The sequence below is a fragment of the Galendromus occidentalis genome, unplaced genomic scaffold (assembly GCF_000255335.2).
Source record: "Galendromus occidentalis unplaced genomic scaffold, Mocc_1.1 scf7180000075580, whole genome shotgun sequence".
Lineage (NCBI taxonomy): Eukaryota > Metazoa > Arthropoda > Arachnida > Mesostigmata > Phytoseiidae > Galendromus > Galendromus occidentalis.
Genome location: NW_003803570.1, coordinates 1 through 21,329, shown reverse-complemented (window position 1 = coordinate 21,329; position 21,329 = coordinate 1). Strand labels below are relative to the sequence as shown.

General features: G+C 50.8%; 1 protein-coding gene across 1 annotated transcript in view; it reads right to left on the bottom strand.

The window, feature by feature from the left end:
• Positions 1-21,222, bottom strand: part of LOC100899946 (uncharacterized) — a gene marked incomplete at its 5' end in the record, with an annotated part of 51,175 nt that extends 29,953 nt beyond the window's left edge. Inside the window, 6 exons of the mRNA XM_029111536.1 lie at positions 118-290; positions 5,318-5,412; positions 5,876-5,999; positions 13,384-13,621; positions 18,250-20,452; positions 20,657-21,222. Coding sequence (XP_028967369.1) covers positions 118-290; positions 5,318-5,412; positions 5,876-5,999; positions 13,384-13,621; positions 18,250-20,452; positions 20,657-21,222 — 3,399 coding nt within the window. The remainder of the gene's footprint in view (positions 1-117; positions 291-5,317; positions 5,413-5,875; positions 6,000-13,383; positions 13,622-18,249; positions 20,453-20,656) is intronic.
• Positions 21,223-21,329: the final 107 nt, after the last annotated feature.

Below are 21,329 nucleotides of genomic sequence, written 5' to 3'. Positions count from 1 at the left end.
CTGCAGGACAAAATCGAAAGCAAAAAGTAAATCTATCTGATTCTGCGGTGATTTAAGGATCATCTTCTGCTCGCATCCAGGCTAAGGATTCTCTGCTCCGAAGGATGAGGAGCTCACCTGATGACCGCAAGCTGCGGGATCGGCGCATTCATCTAAATCTAGACAGGAGTCTGTAGCGTTGCCGGTGAAGCCTTCCAGGCATTTACAAACGTAATGACCAGGCAAGTTGCAACACTCAGAGTTTGGCACGCAGAGCGACCTCAGCTCAGGTATCTCGCACTCGTTCACATCTGGAAGGAATGCGGAGGATTAGGTTTCAAGCTTCCAAAAACTGAATAGCACTGACTTTTCTTTCTCTACCTCGACCCATCTATCGCCGACGTTCCGGTGAACTCTTCTGTCGTCTCGCTGACGCCATTCTCCGCGAGGAGAAAACGATATTTCTTCGTCCGGAGAACATTCGTTCCTTATCTTATCCTCCGTCAGATAATCCGGCAGCGACAAGCAATCCCGACGGAGATCCCGCCACGAGATAAAAGACCCTGAGCGATCATATTTGGATTGTCTTCATCTCTGTTTGTCATTGAGTCGTTCATTTTCTTCTTCTGACATCAATCAACGTTGCTTTCGCCTAATGGGAATTTTATTCCAATGACCACATCGATCGCGATCATGTTCACCGTGCCAGCACTAACAGCTGCCGAAAACGACTTGCGGTGTCCGTCGCGGAACGACATCAAACTCATCGCGGTGAACGCCGCGCGTCCCTCATTCGCTCAAAATAAAACATGATCATTCGGGCAGTGGAATTCGAATAAGGTGGCGGACGTCCTTTCGAAACGCTGAAGCTCGAAAACCCGGCTTTTGTTTCAAGTTCTGCGTCTGGCGCCATTCGAAGGTATCTGCACTCATGGGCAGAACGGTTTCTTTGAGATCTTGTCCCGGTCGATCCCTGTCTCATTCTCAGCCTCTTCTCCCTCTCCTTGGACCCCGGCCCCTGTCCAGACCGCTCCCGTCGATCCCTTCAACGAACGTAATGCCTCCGGTAGAATTTAAGAGCACATTGGGGTCGAAGGAGAACAAAGGACGAGAATTCCGAAAACTTTTCGCGCGTTCGATGGTGCCCCGGCCGAATATCATTATCCGGGGTGAGAATACGCTCAGAATAAGAAAAAAAAAATCGAATCACATTCACATTGGAAGCGAAATCAGAACGCCGCCGACCAGTCAGATGTGAGAATTGAGATTTTCCTTCTCTCCCATACCGATAATCGGCAATCAGAACAAGACCGCCGACACCAGTGCTACTGTCCAGGATGGGCGGACCGAACAGCGATTGATCGAAAAGACGCCATCATGCGGTAGGGAGCCAAAATATTGATGCACGCCGGGAGCCGGACTGCAGCTTTGTCTCTCACGAAATGCAAATACCTTCCACAGAACGCTAACAGGCGTTCGACATCCGAATTGACCTTCGCCGATTCGTTCCGTCCATTCGTTATTAGCATCGAACCTTTACAATGCATCTCATCAAGTGATGAGCGCTACCCGTTCCTCGAAGAATGCCGACTTATCGTCCTGCACGTTTGAGATGAGACTCGCTACGGCGCGCGGCGCGGATTCGACTCGGATTAGCTGGCTCTGAATTTCTCTGAGATTCCTCGCAGTGAGAAATTCTCGAACCTGAGCTCGACTGGTGCAATTAATGGTTCGAATCTGGAATTATCTTCCGAACAGGGAAATGCAGCGGTCGATGCGGCTCCTCCTCTGATCGCCCCGGCAATCGGTTTCAAGCGACCACCGATGAGAGTAATTCGATCTCGATCTGAATGCATCGACCGGCATTTGCAGCACTTAGTTGTGTCCGTAAACGCGCTTCATTTTTCGGGCCAATAGCAGATTTGCTACAGATCATTTTAGCATCACGACCGTCCGCCCTGATTCTCGACGGCGGCGGAGCTCGCTTCGCCGGTGATCAGAAAAAACGGCTGAATGAAGTCGACACGCGCCGATGAAATACTCGACCGGGACTCGACACAGCCGCATATTTGTCGGATTGTATCTCGATGAAAAATTCGGGAGGTGTCCGGAATATACTGCGATCCTTTTCTCGCTTGCTCGAATCGATTGGGACATACAAACACATGGTCGACTGTCGCTCAGGGTAGTCTCAAATGTCATACAAAATACTCAGGCAGACCGCAGCCAAGCAAGTACCTATGTATATTTTGAACGAGCACCGCGCCGTCACCATTGTAAACCATCAACGGCAGGAAAATTCATTCGTTTCGAGGTGTCGTACATCGGCGTCCTTGGCTCTAACAGCATCGTTGTGGGCCTGGTCGGTTCGTGAGCTTCATTTCTGGCTCGGAGAATCCCGATGACGATGACGACAATGAAATCGTAGCGAAATGCCGAACGATTTCTGTGTGCCCGACAACAAATAGCAAAACTTCGAAATTCTCCGAATGACCTAAGGAAAGTTATTGTGACTCTCGGTCGCTGCCTACCCCGTCGCGTAACGAGCTTCCAGATCTCGACGCCTTTCTATGTTGAGAAGCTCGACGAATTACTCATGGCTCATGGTCAATCTTCTCTCTCGGTCGTCCGCGCGGACTCATCCCAAAATCAACAGCCGGGCAGTCGGACGTAACGAGACGTTTCCAGACAGTCCCGGTCGTATTCCCAGGGGATTCCAAAGGCGCCGGAGATTCGCGGCATACACGAGCAGAATGTTGCAGTCGTCAGTAATTCTACGACCTTTCATGCAGGACACGAATGCGTCGCGGAATACCTTCCGGACGGACTTCGGAGCCGGGGCGTTCCACATACTGAAAGATGAAACGGACGATGCGGAAGGACCCTTTGCGAGTTTGGATCCTAGTCTCAGGAGACTGGAGAACGATCAGATGGAGAAATTTTTCAGCTTCCCGCTAAGAAATATGACGAAATTCGGAATTACGCGATATTTAGTTTCCAGACAGCGGAGCGTCCACTTCGTGTAAATACAATTTCACGCATGTTAGAACAAACTGCCGATGCCGCAGCTTCGCCTTAGTCCGCTGGCTGGCTCCTGACAGAATTTTGGCCACAGTGCCAACTTGCCTCATCGAGCTCACGATCCACCTGATGTTGTTGTTGTCGCTGACGTTCGGAAGTTCAGCGCGGTCAAGGACCGAGAGTTGAAGAGAGGCATGTACATGCACGTCCTCAAGACGGAAATCCCGGTGCCGTCCAGTGGCCAGAATGAATCGGCGTGTGGAAATCGAAGCCCGAGCTTGATCCCGAGATGTTTCTCAAGCGGGATCTTCGCCCACAAAGAAGTCGACGACGACCCTGTTCGCTCGAGACCTCGGCTGTGCTGAGAATGAGTCGAACTCTGAGCGCGGTAAGGAGCCGTTGCTCAATAGACGCACGCGTTGCGTAGTGGTGCTGATGCGACTCGCAACCGCAAACCTCATTGAGATCTTACTCGAAAACTGGAGCATTCGTTCACTGCAGAGATGAGCTCTGTTTTTTTCGCCGCCGAGAGCGGCGTTCAACTCAGCTTTTCCTGGAGCGGAACTCCATCCGCTCCCCAAACTCAATCTCTTTCTGATCGCCGGCAACTCGGAAATTGAAGCAGCCGCTGAATCGCGCAAGTCTTGTGAGGCCTGGCTCGTGATCAGAGCGCGATCCTGCTGACTCTAATATGGGTTGCTTCTTCTGGCTGACAGAGAAGAAGCTCTATCGCTTCGCGGAATCGGCAATACTCGACGAAGGGGTCAGAGATTCCTGATTCGCTGGATCCTCTGGACGAGACTCGCGGATACTGACTTTGGAACAGTGTATCGAGCTCGAGACCCCCTCGGCATGCCTTTGGTCCATAGATGATTCGGATCATCTCGGAGATAGACATTTATTTCGCGTGGCAGACTCCGCAATATTTCATCACGAAATAATCCAGTCAGTTTTGACTTAATTGGCCGATGGGGGGCAAATATCCTTGCTCGTGTATCGTGATAATTGAGCCTCTATTCCAAATCTTGCTCAGGCTTGCATCGATCTTCTAGTTGAGGGATTTGGGCTTGTATCCGAACTTGAGTCCTCGCAATCAAGTCCTCGCGCGCCAGGCTTCTTCCTTCCGGAGTAGTTCTGGTGTCCGTGCGGGCAGCCCATGTGCCGCCGGAGAGGCTTCGTTCGGTCGCTCGCTGTTCACGGTTCGAATTCCATTTCTCCCTTTTCGCGTCCACGACGCGACGACGCTCGGCAGCGAGTGTCTTCAGGAGAAGTGCTTTCGCTCGACGTTATTCCATTTGATATTATGTGATGATCTATTCTCGTCCGTCCTGCAGGAGCTGTTGATCTAGACGAGAAGCGATGACAACTCGGGGAATTCTCGGGGCCCGAGTTGAAGTTCGAGCAAGAATGAAACGTCGGAATCAACTTCGAGTAAACAAATTTCAACTCTCGCTAGCAGCAGTTCCCAACGACGACGCGTCGTTTGATCACCCACCAAAGGCCAACGACTAGTTTCCATTAGAACGCGCCTGATTCAGATGGAAAGAGATGCGTCCAATTTTCTGAGAAGTGTAATTTCGAAACAGATAGCGGCAAAGAATCATGGCGCGATCTGTCATGATCAGCTTAGTAATAAGCGTCATGAGGTGATCGTGATCGTCATCTTGACGGGCGAGAAAACCAACCCCGCGCACGCTCCAGTGCGCAAGCCTCCGTAGCCCACGAGGACTCCATGTAAATCCAGAGTCTCCTACACGATGAGAGATAATGATAATTCCGAGACGGATAGCATGATCCTCGATGCGGATTTGATCGGAATCGCTGATATGACGAAGACATTCGCTCCGATGATTCCAGCGCCGAATCACTGGAGATTTCTCCCCGAATGTTTGTATAAGCATAATTTGATGCAAAACGAATTATATTGATGGTCATATACATGAAAACTGGCAATCATCCACGGCGTTCTCCTCGCAAATTCACGACAATTTCCCCCCCGCCCCCTCCCGCATTGACTTCCTATGGAGGATTTCGGCGCGATCGCGCCAACTTCCCAGCCCTAGTGATAAGTATTGACAAATAATTATCACGATACATGAAGTATAGTATGTGCATCATGGATAATATGAAAACATTATTATAATCATAATGATAAGCCTGTGATGGATTGGATTTGTGCACGAGCAAAGAGTTCGCTGGAGTGCGAAGGTCTCGGGTCAGTTCTCAGGTGATCCTCATTTCCGCCCCCGCATTCAGCGCCGTCACGGGAAGGACACGCGATGTGGAGTATATACAACGATAAGGCTTCCTCACTCACCTTTACATTCGAATCCGTCACCCTCATAGCCAGGGAAACAGGAACAGTAGAAACTGCCCATCGTATTCGTACAGTGCGCGAAGACATCACAGGGCCTGTAAGAGACAGTAGGATTCAAGAACGAGAAAAGAATCGAGCGGATTGGGCGCCATGGAGCATGAATTGCTCATTTCTCAGCATCGCCAATTAATTGCTCCGATGCAGGATGTCAATTTCAATAATTCGGAATTGATCTCGAAGCCCGGCTTCTCTCCGCAACAGATTGCGGTCTGCAGTGTTCTGGCGTGCTCTAATCCCTCGCTTATCGTCTGCATTGTGATAATCTCCCCGAATTCATTCTTCATAACGGTCGGTGTTTCAATCATGCGCCGTGTACCTTCGCGGCGGGAAGCCTTCATCTGACATTTCGTACGGATTGCCTTCACCGAGAGTTTGTGCACTATTAATTATAAATCGGAAGAGAATTAAACTAACAAATCGGTGTGCTTTTCATCAAAACTGTAGTTTGTACACATGCGTTCTCCGTTCATCCTTCGTAGGAGCCTTCTATTGACTCACCTGTATTTGCATTCGTTCTCATCGGGCATTTCGCAGCCTTTGCCCCCGTAACCATCGTTGCAGTAACACAGTCCATCGAGACAGGCGCCGTTCCGACATCGGGCCATCTTTGGGTGGCAGTAGTCTGAAAATAAAATTCCAGGTTTAGGAAGAGGCGGGTGATTGAGTGGTCAGCGCGTATGTCACTTCGCGTGCGTTTCACGTCGTGGAACCCGGCAGCCGTTCAGGCGGAAGCAGATATGGATTCGACTCCTGCTGCCGGGAACACATTCCGATTCCGACCTCGATCTAAGCGAGTACATCGGCTTTCTAGATCCGTCTTCGAAAGCGATGTGATATGTCAGACGTAAACCCTCAGCTATACGGTCCGACTCGAACACGATTTTTTCGGGCTCGGCATCCGGTATTGGAATATACTGAGGAGCATACGGGACAGCCGCGGCCTCAGTCCCATCGCCATCGATCATTCTCATTAGAATGAACTCCTCTGATGTGAGGAACTCGGTGTTCTCGTTACGGTTCCCACGGAGAAACGCGACAAGCAGAAAATTGTTTAGCGTTGACTCATACGAAAATGTCATCCCGAGCTAAACTGTCAACACTCTCGAGTTCTCCACATTGATCTTCACCCTATTCCGCGCATTCGGATGCGTGATCCGGAATCGCGATTCCGAATCACATTGTCGAACACTCGGCCCGCATTTGAAAATTCACCGTTAGAATGAATGAGCTGTCGATAAACTCGACCACGACTCGCGAGAAAAAATCGAAGTCCGTCGTGATTGGTGGACCAGAGCCTGCGCTGTCTTCTTTCTTCTTTTCTCCGAACCGATCGCTGAATTCGAAGTCTGCGCGCCGAGAATGCACTATTTGGAGAACAGACTTCGCCAGAATCCAACGGCTCTCCGGTCGGGACGTCTAGTGAAGTCACCGAAAAGTCGGCTCGTTTCTCATGGGAAGGCCGGCGTCTGTTCACGTCGATGCCGGAGAACCCGGAATCGTCTACCGAGAGATCTGAATCACGGAAACTTGAGTCTGATTCTGCCAGGACCCTCGAGAATTCCAGGATTCGATCGAGACTCGAGAAAATTCGTCTTTATCGAGGAGAACCTTGGAGTAAATCGGGTCGGGAATCGTTCCGAACCGTCTTACCAGAACGGATCCCACTGCCGATAATCGGAATTCGTCCGAGTCTTCGGCTATTGATCAGATGCCTCGCGACGACACTCAGCACGGACGGATAGCTGACCGGTCGACGGAAGTGATAAGTTGACAGTCTGAGGAGCTAACGGGCCTCAAGTCAACGCCTCAGCGTCGCGCGAACTTCTGAGAGCTCTCAAGTCGCAATTACCGCATCAGTGATACCGCGAGCTGAGCTGTCTGGTCCTCGGCGGCGCCAGTTCCCGCAGATTGGGATAAAGAACTTTGCTCCTCGATGGCGACCCGCTAAAACGGAATACTGTCTTCATTCGACCGAGTCATGGGTATTCTGGGTGCTGTAATCGGGCGAGCGGCGCGTGAAAGCATGAGATGATCGAGAAGACGGTTCTGACTTTTGCCACGAGACTTTCGAAGTATAGCCGACACAATCGAAGATTGCGTTCGTGTCGTGGGCTTCGGAGACGGAGATGATCCTAATTACTGTGGCTGGTAAATTCTGAGAAGCCTTCGCCTGAGTTTCAGCTTTATTTTTTGACGGGGACAGTCTCATTGAATAATCGCCCGATCACGCGCAGGATGCCGAAGGGCATATCTGGAGATTCGGACGAGACATTTTACAGAAGACGGTAGCTCACACAGAGTGGAAGAGCAGAAGAAGAATAAGAAAAGGTGGAAAAGGCGGGAGAGGGGCAGGAGAAGATTTACGCGCGCGCGGATTTTCCGAGATTTATGACATGGAGAGAACACGCCCCTGAGCCGATCACTCGTCTCCTCTGCATGAGTATCCATCCGATCCATCGAGGTATCCATCGGATAGATCCGATACTGGGCTTTTATGCGAAGTAGGTTTCTATATGCCTTTCCGAGCCGTGTACAGGATGCCGGGGAGATATCCTCCGACTCGGGCTGGTGACTATTCGTACCCTATAGGGAAAGGAATGAGACTCGATTGCTTCTGCGGCCCCAGACTTGTACCAAGGCACGACTGTCGTCGAGAGATTCGATCAAAAAATGTCTTGAGAGAGACGTCCAATGTGAGCTGACAAATGGACAAACGAAAGAACAAACCGACTGACAGAAAAAATCGGCGCACACACACAAACAAACAGAAGCCGGCCGGACAGTCGGTCGTGCTTGAATTTTCGGGTCGTTCACCTCTACCCTACTGCTCAAGCGACTCGACTTCATTCGTTGTCGGGAAGCGCGGGGAAAGGTTCCCAACACTTGAGCACAGCGTGAGCGGGCAGATAGCCGGTGGGTCCGCCGGTAACTTTCTTAGCCGCGTGCTGCTCGCCACAAACAGTCCGGCTACAGACAATTGGGGTCGGAAGAAGACTACTACAACCGCTACGACAGCCATGAGTACTACCGTCAACATCGGTTCGGCGACCAAGTCCGCTACCGCAGCCGTCGCTGCATAAATGGAGTCTGCCTTGAAGACGCGACTTGGGCCGACTGAGTGACCAGGCGACCGGACAAAACAATGACGACAAAGGCGATGATGACTGCGATGACGACGGGGAACGCCCGCCCGCCCTAACCATAGGGACCGCTTTGCTTCAAATCCGATTTCACAGTCGCTAACTCCACTGAGAGCTCCGAGGAGGTGGTGGAGGAGGATGTTCCGGCTTGAGCGACCAATTTCGCTCTTGATCTCCATTATTCGTTTTTTCCCGCTTTTCACTTCCCCTTCTCCAGAACTGCGAGTTCCAGACTTAATCACGAAGAGCTTGATGAAACACCCAGTCTGTACTCTCTTCTCGGGTGTTGAACTCCGAATGACCAGACTACGACTCTTCCAGAGCTCGCTGGTTAACGTATGCCCCATTCGATCGTCTATCAGCGAACCGTTGATTATTATGTAGTGTTCGGGTAAATCATCCGCTTTTGTCCACGTTTTCTTATTGCCCTCCCTTCATGCATGCAGCTTTTGACAGAAACCGGTTGCGCGAAAAAGGGAATCTACCGCTTGGTCAAGCGATTTGAACGAGAGCGCACATTCCTCGGCTGCTTCGCTCGACTCCCCCTTCGTGAAGAAGAAGCGGAGACCAATAGTCGGTCTCACACAACGGTGTGTCCTCCTGAACCAGGATATGTAGGCTCCATGAGAAAACTCTTCTCCTTCACAAGATATTTCCGTATGCCGATTCGTATAGCGCGCTGTGTCTACGCAATTCACGAGCGTGATAGCCCGCTACCCGCTCCCCCCAAATGTAGGTACTTCTTCTGGACTTTCAGACGATCCGAATACCGTCTTTTGTTCTCCGTATTGAAGAGCGAATCTTGTACTCGGTGATGTATCGCGAGAAGCAGTATATCTGGATTATCTTACACGAGCGGGCATGCAGTTCAAGCGTATAGTTCGTTGACCCAACGAGCAAGGAGCATGAAGCGGAATTCCAGAAAGCTGGAGTCGGATGCCACACGGTGTCGTCGATTTCGAAGTGGGAAAAGTCCGCGTAAGAAAGGAAGTACGGAGCTCAGCCCGAAAAAAGGCGAGCATCGAGATCTTTTGTCCGAAGAGGGGAAGTTTTTTCGAGTGAGGAGGCATAGGCTCGTTCCACGGTTTTTCTCGACAATTATTCTCCCGCACTTGGGTGTAAACATACAAGGTAGACACATCGTATCAATGTTTCTCTCTACGGCAGACCAAGCTAAGGACTGTCAAGATCGAACGGGAACTTCTTCCTCCAGGTCTGAGGATAGATCTGAGTATTTCGAGGAGTTTAGGATGGGTATTCTAGATTTCTGCGCTTTTGAATGAAAACCAATGAAAGTAAATAATTCCTGATCGAGCGTTGTCAGATTAGAAGTATCGTGATGCCGCCCATGACCATTCGAGTTTCTCACGGCGTCTACGGAGCGTAACGAGACTTATGCAGGATACGGTCAAAGAAGAAACAAACAGAGATCGCCGGGCATTGTTATCTCCACAAAATCGGCCAAGCCACCCTCGCGTCGAGTTGACATGCGAGACATTGAGCTCTATTGCTCGGTTGAAATATTTGAAGGAGAACATTCCGCTTCCGAATTCGTTCGAGATCTGTCGCGACTCCGGATCCTTTTCTCCTTCCCTCAGGGAACCCCGCATCTTCGCCGAATGATTCAGTCAGGCTCCGGTGAGCTGAGCTCCGTCGGCGGAGCTGAGAAGTTAATGAAGGGCAGGATGGAGTTGTCGCTCAATCTCCACTGCTTTTCGTGTCCACTGCTAAATGGGAACCCATCGTAGGAAGCGTGGCGAATCTGATCGTTTCCATCCGTTGACGCGTCCATAATGCGTGAACAGAGCACCGTTGATGACGATAGGCCCAAGTTGTTCCGAACTCTCGCTCTTTCTGATTACGTGAGCAGACGAGGCGAGGAGGATGTCCAATCTCGGACGTAAATCTTTCACCCACTCATCCGACCCCTCAAGCTAATTCCATCATTATTAGACTTCGTCCCGAGCTCGTTCCGAGGGACTCCGCGGAGCGAACGACGGGCGGTCGCCACGCAGCCCACCCAGTCCGGCAGACTGAATCTGGGAAAAAACTCTCACGAGAGAGAGAGGACCCGAGGAATGAGAGGGGTTCTTTGTGTTAGACGAATGGGGTTTCTGTTGTTCCAATATACAGCATTCCGTGGTCTGAAATTATTACCGGGAGAAGGACTTGTGTTTTTTCACCCGAGTGATGGCGAGAATTGCATTGAAATTCGCTACGCTCATGGACTTTGAGAATGGGAACAACAAACGGCTCATGAGATTTCGGGAGTACGAGCCGGAGCGAGGACGGGTGTGGTCGCCTTCCGGAAATTCCATCCGGAGAAACTCTAGGCGAGCCACCTAGAGACACGAGGAGTGAAAAAGGCCAAGTACAGCTCTGTCGCCTGATTGGTCTCGAAACTGGCGTTCCTTCACTGGGCCACACCGACTCGTATCTCATTCCATCGGCATTTCCGAACGTCAGACCACCGTGAGCATGACGCGACGTAGAGCTAGATGAAGATCTCTGCTCCCTCTATCGCTCCCGGAGAACACCGTTGTCGCCACCGAATATTACCACCCCGTTTTTTTCTCGTCTTGCGGAGGACCACGGGGGCGACGACCACAACGAAGTGCACTTGGGCGAGGAAAATGCATTGGTCAGTCCTGAGTTTTTCCCTCCGGCTTCAGAGCCCGAAAGCGGCCATCCACCTCCATTTTCCTGAACAAGCTTCAGAGAATCACAGCATGTTTGCGGACGGTCCGAAAAGCTCCGCGCACAAGGAGGAAAACTCGACGCGGAGCGAAGGGCTAACAAATGGAGCTGGACAGTGAAGATTTTGGGCGAGTAGAGATTTCCGAGTGACGAGTTCGTGACGAGTCCGATTCCAATCAATGGTATCGATCGCTCTGCTGAAGCTACGAAGCGAAGGTGAAAAAAATGATCCCAGAACAACTCCCCTGACAGCGGTCCGCCGTCCAACGAACAAACGAACGAGCTCACCAAGAGAAATCCAATGAGCTTGAATTCGGATTTATCCATCCATCAATCGAGTCGCCAATCCAGAAGCGTATGAGTTACATCTGCTCGTATGAGAGTGTCTTTGCCCGGTGCCGCAGTCATTTTGCCTGATCAGTCATTCACTCAACAGATGTAACAAGCCGAGGATCTTGCGGCGCCATTTCGGCCCCAGATCATCATCGACGACGTCGCCGCCGACGGAGACTCCGACGTCACCGTCATGATCCTCGTTGCGGCTGTTGTCGTTGAAGTTACCACCGCCACAACCAGTCAGCCTGGCAGCCGGTGAGCAGAAAAGAAGAAGAAGAACGACTACCACCACCAACCAGCACCACTACGACAAGCAGACGCGGCAGCCGAGAAAGAGGATCACTGACCGAAGTCCGAAGCTTAGTTTGTGGCGAACATGTCTCCGAAAAATAGAAGAAGAAGGAGTAGAAAGAAGAAGAGATTCGACGGCTTCCGTACCACGCCCGGAATCCTCTGATCCCGGGTCGCAACGGAACCGCGATGTCTCTGTCAGAGCCGCTGATCGCCCGTCCATTTGAGCGTGATAGCTTTCGTGGACGAAGCGCTGTCTCGCACACCGTCCCTCTGTTGAGACTGCGGAAATCCATTTAAAGCGTCCAGATGTCGCAACTGACAAGCCCGAGCGGAATTATCATCCCGAACTGAAAATCCAAGGGTCTCGGAGACCAGAGGGACTTTTCTTTCGGATGCCGCGGAACGAAGAGCGCGAGTATCGAGCGGTAGCCGGAATTTTCACCCGAGAACGGGGTGAGCGACACGGTGATTGAGGTTTTTTCGCGTGCGAAAACGTCGAGGACGGTCGGATAGAGACTACGGTGGAACTCCACGATATTCTAGAGAAGAAGGGGCAACGTCGTGGATGCTATCTAAAGTGCCGAAGAAAGAGCTCGGCTCGTTAGAAAGCTCGACGTCGAACAACACCGTGCCTCCTCCCCGCCTTCCGAGCCGGTGAGAAAAATACATGATGATTATTTTGAATCAAATAACGCATTAACGCGTCTGCTCCGGTGCTGGAGTTCGTTAATCTCCTCGGATTCCCCTGACGCAATTTCCCCTGAGAGGTGCTCACGCTTGATATTTCTCTTCAGCTCCTCAGGGTAAATGACTTCTTTTCCTCAATTTGAAGTTGATCTTTTTGCCCATCTTCTACTCGTGTCCACTTCGGTCGGGTTTCGTTCCGTCGACTGCCTCCTCCGGATACCCGAGATCGCACCGTAAACCCGAATGCTCCGATCATCAATCATGAGCACTTACAGAAGAAGTCGATATCATTCTCGGCGAGCACCCGTTCGCGACGACTATGGTTCTTCGTAGCGGTGCTCGTTTTACGCTTCAGAAGGATCGGCCACGATTCACTGTGCGGAAAGATTCGTCACCTCGAAGAGCAACGGGTACCTTGCGGCCGGAGAGAATATGCGGAATGCGTACTTCGTGTTTTATTTCCAGCAATGTCCTCTCTGATCTTCTGACTCGCTCCTGATCTGAACGGCTCTTGAGAACTTCGGGACCAAATTTTTCCGTTTTCCGAGTCACTGATGCGCGCTCTATTGCGCAAGCGATCGATCACTCAATGAATCAGCCTCAAGAAGGCCTAAGATATCGATCATTTGTGACGCCTAGAGTCTTCAAAGCTTTCAAGATGAGTCTCCAAATTCCCGGGAGCATCGGTTCTCTTGCTCGAGGGCAGTCAGGAATAATCTCGATTCGATCGTATTCGTAAACTACCTAATTTAAACTCTCAACTCTCGATCTTCAAGCTCGAGCCATGCACATCTATTCTTACGGTGCGATATAGCGGACACACTCCCGGAGAAAATATGACAAATTACTCACTTCGATCCTGGCATTTGAGTTTGATGGAGTTCTCGTCTGAACCTTGAAAGCACTGCGACTCCCCGTCGCACAGTTTACTGAGATCAAAAAGTTGCAGGATTTCGGTGGAAGCGTTCACCTGGCATCCGAAATAACCGTCTTCAAGATTGAGAAAAAATATTTCACGCTTCCCGTACTGTCCCACCGACTGGGAGCCTGGCGCATCAATTCCAGGCCGACTGTACGCTGACGTCGGAGGCTGAAAAGAAAAAATCACGTGAGACTCAGATCGATCTTCACGACCCAACTTGTCGGGTTCTGCTAATGTTCCCAATTTCAGCAACCCATGTGAGTTAATGGGCGAAGTCTTTGACGAGACTTTCGCAGTCCCCGGGGATTCCTGCATGTATCCCTTCCGCGCGTGAGGACAACCAATTGTGTAAGAACGAGTGCACCATCGCTATTCCGTCAGAGTTACGATGAGGAGGAGCAGGCGTGTTGTATCGACAACACGCTCGTATGCAGGCGCTGATGCTTGCTGACTATTTGCGTAAACCGTCGATTCTCCGAAAGCTCTCTTGAATTCATGCCGCTTCATCGTCTGCCCGTACTCTCATGGGTCCCGGTACGACTTTCTTCCACGGTCTCATTGCTCATGATTCTCCTCGTGCCATTTACGGTTTCCCGGCGTCATTCGCTGGATTATTGACTGTTTTCGATAAGCTTCAAGTGACCGAGTCGGTGACTGTACCATGTATTAACGACGTGTGTAGATTCACACATTCTTCATTTCTGGGTTCGATATCGGGCATCGGAATGTGATCTGGATAATGAGACATAGCTTCCTGACACTTCCTCGGGAAGTCCTGCTCAATGTGGAGCTCGGGAATTCTAGTATTTGCACGAGCAATTCCGGAGTTCAAATTTCGGAAAAAAATAGCGAGACATGACTGAGTGAGATGTATCGTAGACCACCGACGTCATTGCTTCGGAGTTCTCATCAGTCCCATGATAATCCGAATTGTTTCAGAGGGGTAAGAGAAGCTTACCGCAGACACACAATGACGACTCGCGGTCAATCGGACGGAGAGCGAATACTCGCGGTGACTTCGTGGGTGGTTTCGGTCAAATGGCTCCTGGTCGTCGCCTTTATTCGATGATGTGATCCGCCCTCATGATGATCTTCGTCCGCTAACGTAATCCCTTTTATTCCCATTTCAATAACGAGCGCTTCTTTCGGAAGAGGGAATACGCGACGCTATTCTACCACTGTCGAGACAGTCGTTACCTTCGGCTCATCCCGACACACCTCGACGCTTGCGACCTCTTCCCCGCGGAAACCCTCCGTGCGACATCGATCCAAGGTCTTCCGCTACTTGTCCGGAATCGATTCGTAACGAATTTCGTGATCCGACAGGTGCTCGTCGGGCACTCTGTTCAGCAGGAAACGTTTTGGAAAGTCACCAAGTAGCTTATCGTAATCGATGAATTAATTTACCCGCAAAGCCAGGACAAGGCAAACTCTCGATTATCGTCGAGCTGTGCCGCCTTCGACTGTAACAAACCCCGATAAGGAGGAGCGAACACCAGTTCGTTTTCTCTAACACGGACTTTAAAACAGTGAACAATCAATCGGGTTCGTTCGATTCGCTCATGCTGTGCGTTCCGTGTTGAAGGCTCATAGCATGCTCAGTTGTGAAAAATCACGGGCCTTGTGATAATAATGGTTGATGATTGTGAACTCATCGGTCATTTGAAGGTTGTCACGATGTGCAGATTCCGAAAGTCTTTACGAGGTGACGAGAGAGGTTTCAGGAACGATTAGATCATTTTACTCGGTGGAGCTCATAACGAGCCTAGTTCGAAAGCCTAACTAAAGATCGTATCATGCGCTCTCGTCGCTGTCTGACTTGGAGCGTTCGCACGGCGGGATCTTCCCACAGTTTGTGCAGATACGCTATTTTACTGTCGATTCGTAACTGAAAAATCTCGACGCTTGCGTGTCTATTATTACTGCAATTTAGTTTCCATGCACCTCCGAAAATCAGTCATTGTTACATCACTGGACTTGTCTTCTGTGAAGAGAATGGGCGATTGAAATTCCCTATAAAAGCAGCGGGTGCGAAGCCGAAGTTGTGCTTAACTGTCACGCAAAGTCCGGTACCCGCCAGCCTACCAGAAAAGGCTACAGACGGTCGCTCCGAGAAGTATTCATCGGACAACGATTAACTATGGGAATTGAACACAATGCGCGACCTTCCGCTCGCTCGAATTCGGGTGGCTAAGCAAGTTGTAAAAGTCAGGAGCGGTCTTGGGGAAATGGCCGAAGACTTCGGTCACGTACGGGACATCCATCTCTCGTGCGCGAAGCCGTTTCCGACTCCGCGGCGACAGAGCGACTGCTAAGCCAAGAAAACGGACAAGGCTTCTTAGGACGGTCTGAAGTCTCCATGAAAGCCCGCGAAGTGGGCGGAGCTCGTAGTGGTTCCCAGATGGGTTGTCATAGGTCAGGTCGTCATTTTCTCACGTGCTGCAGATCATCTCGGATCTGGCGACTTATTCAAGACCGATCGCCTCCTCCAAATTCGGTGGGAGTTTGGGATGATTCCGAATGCGCGTTCTAGAATCTTGAACGGAACGTGCTGTGTCCATCAAGTCCATAAGCGGGAGGGCGAAATCCGAGGGGGACGATAGATAGGGCCTAGGTTCTACCGGGAGCTCCCATCCCGACTTCGGGAAAAAGGTGCCGGAGAAGTAAGAGAGCCGGTAACTTCGCATGTAAGCCACGGCGATCGACCCACATCAGTATTCCGCACCGATAGCGGGCGCAAGACAAGTGCGAGATAAGGGAATAGGCATGCGACGACCCCAAGCGTGGTCGGGTCAAAGCTGCATGGGACGCCAGCCTCTCGTTTCTCGTTCTGGCAATCTTCAGCAAGTCTTTGTCCGACTGCTCAGGATTCGAACCCCGATGAGCATACTTCCTCGAGTCCAACAAGTCGAATAACGAGACGGGTATGGAATAAATTGCAGAATCCTCCGATCGATCCGACGGGAAACCACATAATCTTCCGGACAGCTGCGAAAATGGGGAGGAAGTCGCCCGAGAGAACAAGAAGCTGAGCAGTTCATGAAAACCGCTCTTTTACGCGATTTTCCTGACAGACTGAATAGACGACTGAATCTAACACGGTGCTCGGCGCAGAATTTTCAGCTGCTCATACTTCGACCTATCCAGTACAGTGGAGAGGAAAAGCGACCGAGATGTCGATCCGATAGGCTCGAAATGAGGGCTTCAATCTCTCTCGATTCCTTCACTGTCATTCCTCGCCTGTGTATCAGCTTCCCGAATTCAAGGGCCGTGGCTGTTTTTCCCTACGATTTCATCGGTGTAGCATCGAAGCGTTGAGATCCTCAGAAGCTCCAGCTGAAATTCGAGCCGACAGTCTCCCAGCTGGGTTCAAGGGTTGCGACTGATGAGCCACGGAATCGTGCAACGCAGCCAACATCTACTCTCGTTTACGAATTCTATATGGGCACGCGTGAAAATTCCGAGTGGCGACGACATCCATCCGCCGCTCGCTGGAACGCGCGTCTCTAATGCTGTCTTATCGAAGAATTCCCCGCTTTCTCGTTATGACATTTATTTGATTTCAAGCATCGCTCGAATCTGTCTCTTTCTCGCTCCCCGAGTCATTCGAGCGGCCGCGGTGTGTTCAGAAATCGTCCAAGAAGTAAACAGAGCTCTAGCAGATCGGAGAATCAATTTCCGAGCGAAGAACCCACGATTGCAAGAAAATGTTGAGACCACGGAGAACGATCGTCGTCATAAGTGCGACACCAGAATGTCAAGCCAGCGGACCGAAATACTTAGAAAACGTTTGAACTAGTCAGAAGACGAGAACTTGAACGATCGACAACTCAGAATCTAGTCAGATGCCTCCAGCGATCGACCATTAAGTGGTCAGAGAGCCCGACTCGTATATCGGATCGACGATCTTGAAAGCTCCGAGGTTCTCACCCAGTGCTAGGTTCATTCACTGCGCCGCGAGCGAAGCCGCATATCGTTCCTCTCTATTTTCTTCACGAGAGTTGAAAATGTCGTCTTCTCCAATGCCCTGCTGGGTAGACAGATGATGCCATGTTTGTTCGTGTTTCACTTTTTTACGACGATTCTGGCGAAACTGTCGCAGGCGACTACGGAATTCTGTAATCGGATTCTGTCAAACCCGATAGAACTCATTTGAACGGCTGCAGACTCGCGACGACAAGTCCGATCATAGGCAGATCGTAATGATAATGATATTCACAATATCACCCTTTATCGTCTCGCACTTTAACGGGGGATTTCGTGAGATCTGGACCTTAGAGAAACGATATGAGGTCGAGCGAACGTCCCGTTCTCCAATCGATTCTTCACGGAAATATCGTGGAGAAGAGTCTATTTATTTATTCTGAGCGTTCTTTTCGAACATTGCACTATTTTGCTCGTGCGACCGCCGTCAGCGACGGATGAGATGCCGCGCAGTCTAGCGCGTGGTATTTACAGCATGACATGTGACAGTATGTACATATACAATTCGTGTCCGCTTCGTGGAAGGTTGTGTTGGTACAGAATTGATGATGAAATCCATGAACTATCAACCTCGTGTAGATGTGTCGCCTCTTATTGAGTGCGCCGTCCCAGAGCTTCCTGTCTGTGTATATTCGCAGACCTTCCGCCTCCCTCGCTGCTGCATCGGTTTTCTCCTTCCATTGATGGACGAAGGAGTCGAATGCCCGCGTGTTTTCGGCTCTCAGTTGCCTCCGTAGCTCTTCAGTGATCGGCGGCCGCTGGGTGAATACATATACATAACGTGACTTGGACGTTGGGGGAAGACAAAGTACTCTTTTCATGAAGAGCGTGTAGGAGCGTTCCAAACTTTTGAAGTTGGCTACTGTGAGGTGCTTCCATATTCGTTTCAGTCCGTATGACAGGACCGGGACGGCCTTCATTTTGAAGAGGCGATCCGCTATGTCGAGTGGGAGATCTCGTGGCCTGTCCACACCCGAAGCCATCGCTGTCGTTGCTCTCGCCGCCGCGAACTCCACGTGAGCTGAGAAACTCGTGCCGGCGGTGGTGAGGTGCAAGCCGAGATACTTCGAGCTCGGTACGAACTGGATCGGTTCCCCTCTCCAGTGCATCCTGTCGGTCTTAGCTAGTCGTCCTCCGTTCCGGAATTTAACAACACATGACTTCTGCGGATTCAGATCTAATCCAATTTGTCGGAGGTATTCACCAACGATGGCGAAGACCTTCCTGAACATGGTGGCGTTATGATGAGCCACAAAAATGTCATCCGCATACAGGCAAATGACCGCATCCTTCGACTCCTCTCGGACCCTCGCGGGCAGGTCGGCTAGGAGGAGTGTGAAAGCGATACAGCTCAGCGGGTCGCCTTGTGGCGTGCCTCTGTTCTGCCTCGCAATGACATCCTCCGACCCAGTCCGCACCATGAGTGTGTCTGTGTAGAAGAAGCTTTCGATGATTTTCAGGAGCTGTCCGTTCACTCCGGCCTCGGCGAAGGCATTTACCATTGCCTGCCTCGGAACACTGTCGAATGCTTTACAGCAGTCGATGAACCCACCGTAGAGTTGGGCCTGGTTTCGACGGGCCAGCCCCCTCTCGATGGCCGACATCACAACGTGAATTGCGTCGTTCGTTGACACGCCTCTCCTGAACCCGAATTGTTCTGGAGGCAATCTGTTCTCGATAGATGTTTCGAGTCTACTTATGATGCCTTTGAAGAACACTTTCTTGAGTGTCGCTTCGCTGGCTATTCCTCGAAATTTATTCATGTCATCTCTCGGATCTGACCTGCCACCCTTGAATAGCAAAGTCAGCCGGCTGATGTGCCATGTGTCCGGAATGCATCCTTCTTCCATGATTTTGTTGAAGAGAGAACTTATCAAAGGCACGAGTGCGGTTGCCCCCATCCTCCAGTTCTCGTAGTAGATACCATCAGGTCCACAGCTCTTTCTCATTGGTAGGGAATTTAGAATAAATTCAACTTCCTTCTCTGTCCACGGCGCGTTCATCAACCATTGCTCTAACGTGAGCGGCAGAGTGATTTGCGCGGCTGGCGGGGGAATATCTTCTTCGAAAAGTAAATTCTTGAAGTGTCGAGTTATCTCTTCTGTACTCGCGGTACATGTCGTTTTCTTCCGACATTTTTTCAGTAGAATGTGGGTTTTCTTTTTCGCTTCAGCTAACATTTTCTCATGTTGCTTCTCGCGGTGCTCGCTCTTGCGATGCTGAACTAGATGATGGTACCGTTTCCGTAGAAAGCAGTACTCCCTTCGGTACGGCCCTCCTTCAATTTTCGCCTTCCGTAAGGCCAGGAGTAGCGCTCTCCTGCGCTCTTTGCATTCCTTGTTGAACCATGGTCTTCTTTTCGCCTTGTACGGGCGAGGAAGAAGTTGAGCTTTTTGAACGAGGCGAACTAGCTCTTGTTCAGCTTGATTCACGTCAGCCGTTCTCATCTTGCCTGAGATCTGTCGTGACTCTTGTTCTTCGTCTAGAATATTGTAATCCATGCGCCGAGTCGGTCTGAGCTCCTTCTTCTTCGGGGTTTCCCGAGCGGTGATGCTGAGTACCACTGGTAGATGGCTTTTAATTGGCGCCTCCACTACCTGGCAGGCAATCACTCGGTCAAGATGTGACACGAAGAAGAGATCGATGGTGCTCGATCCGTTGTAGCAGATATTCGTCACGTCATCCGCGTCATTGGCTAGTGTATAGTCTAGCTCATCTAAAGATTCTCGCAGGACGCATCCTTTCGAGTCCTTTGCCTGGCTATCCATTCGACAGTTGAAATCCCCGGCAATCACGGTGAACGTTCGGGTGTCGATATATCTGAGCGTCTGTGTCACTGTTGACATTACTTCGGTGGACGTGAGGGTTGGTTTCAGGTAGAAGAGGGCGATTGTCAAGTCAGACGTCTCCAGCACCAACACATTCTCCTCCCGATGGATCACCTTCGGACGTCGTATGCAGGCGCTGGTGTATATGCTCACTCCACCCTCTGGTCTACCCGGACCCTCTCTGGTTCTTGCAAATGAATGATGTCCTAGAAATCCTTGGATTTCCACATCTTCTATACTGAATGTTTCTGTGAATAATAGTATCTGATGCTCCGCTAGAGTTGTAGCGTCCTCGATTCGCCCGAGGGTTCCTCTGAGTCCCTCCACATTCCAGAGAAGCAATCGGTGCTGGGTAGCCGAGGCTCTCCCGTTGGCGCTGCTTGTAAGTCACTTCGATGGTGCAGTTTCCAGGATCTTCTCAGATACCGGGAAGAATCCACTCCATTTCTTCACCCTCATGAACTTCGGGTAAAATTCGGGACTCAAACATCTTTCGAAGTCTGCCGGGTTAAAGCTGACACAGAAGGATGATCCGCCTCTTTCCACTTTTAGTTTAGAGACTCTCTTTGGTTTGCTTCCTTTATGCGTAAACCATTCTAATACACTGGTCGCGCTAGCCTTGTCATTCAAGCCGTAGAGGAAGATTGCAGGTGGCCTGCGTTTCATCCTCCTGCGTCGCTCGGAAGTTCCCGGTGGCATCAGCGCTTGGCTGAGATCGTCGTTCTCAGCTGTTCCTTTGACAACAGCTGACTTCTTGGTCGGCTGTTCGATGATGTCGCTGCTGCTGTTGCCGCTATTTTCTCCTCTTGTCTCGGAGACCGCCGACTTGTCCAGTCGGCGATCTTTCGTTCTGACGTTTTCTACAGAGTCCTTTTCGACCGGGGACTTTGATGTCTTTTTCCTCTCGATTTTCATAGGTGCTCTTGTGGTTTCGTCCACGTGAGCATCTACTTCCATCTGATCGGAGGCGGTCTCGTCAGCCCTCGCAGCCGGATGCTCCTGTGCCAACTCTGTCGATGGAGCCGGCGAGGCACCCGGCACCGGATGCCGCTGATACTTGAAGC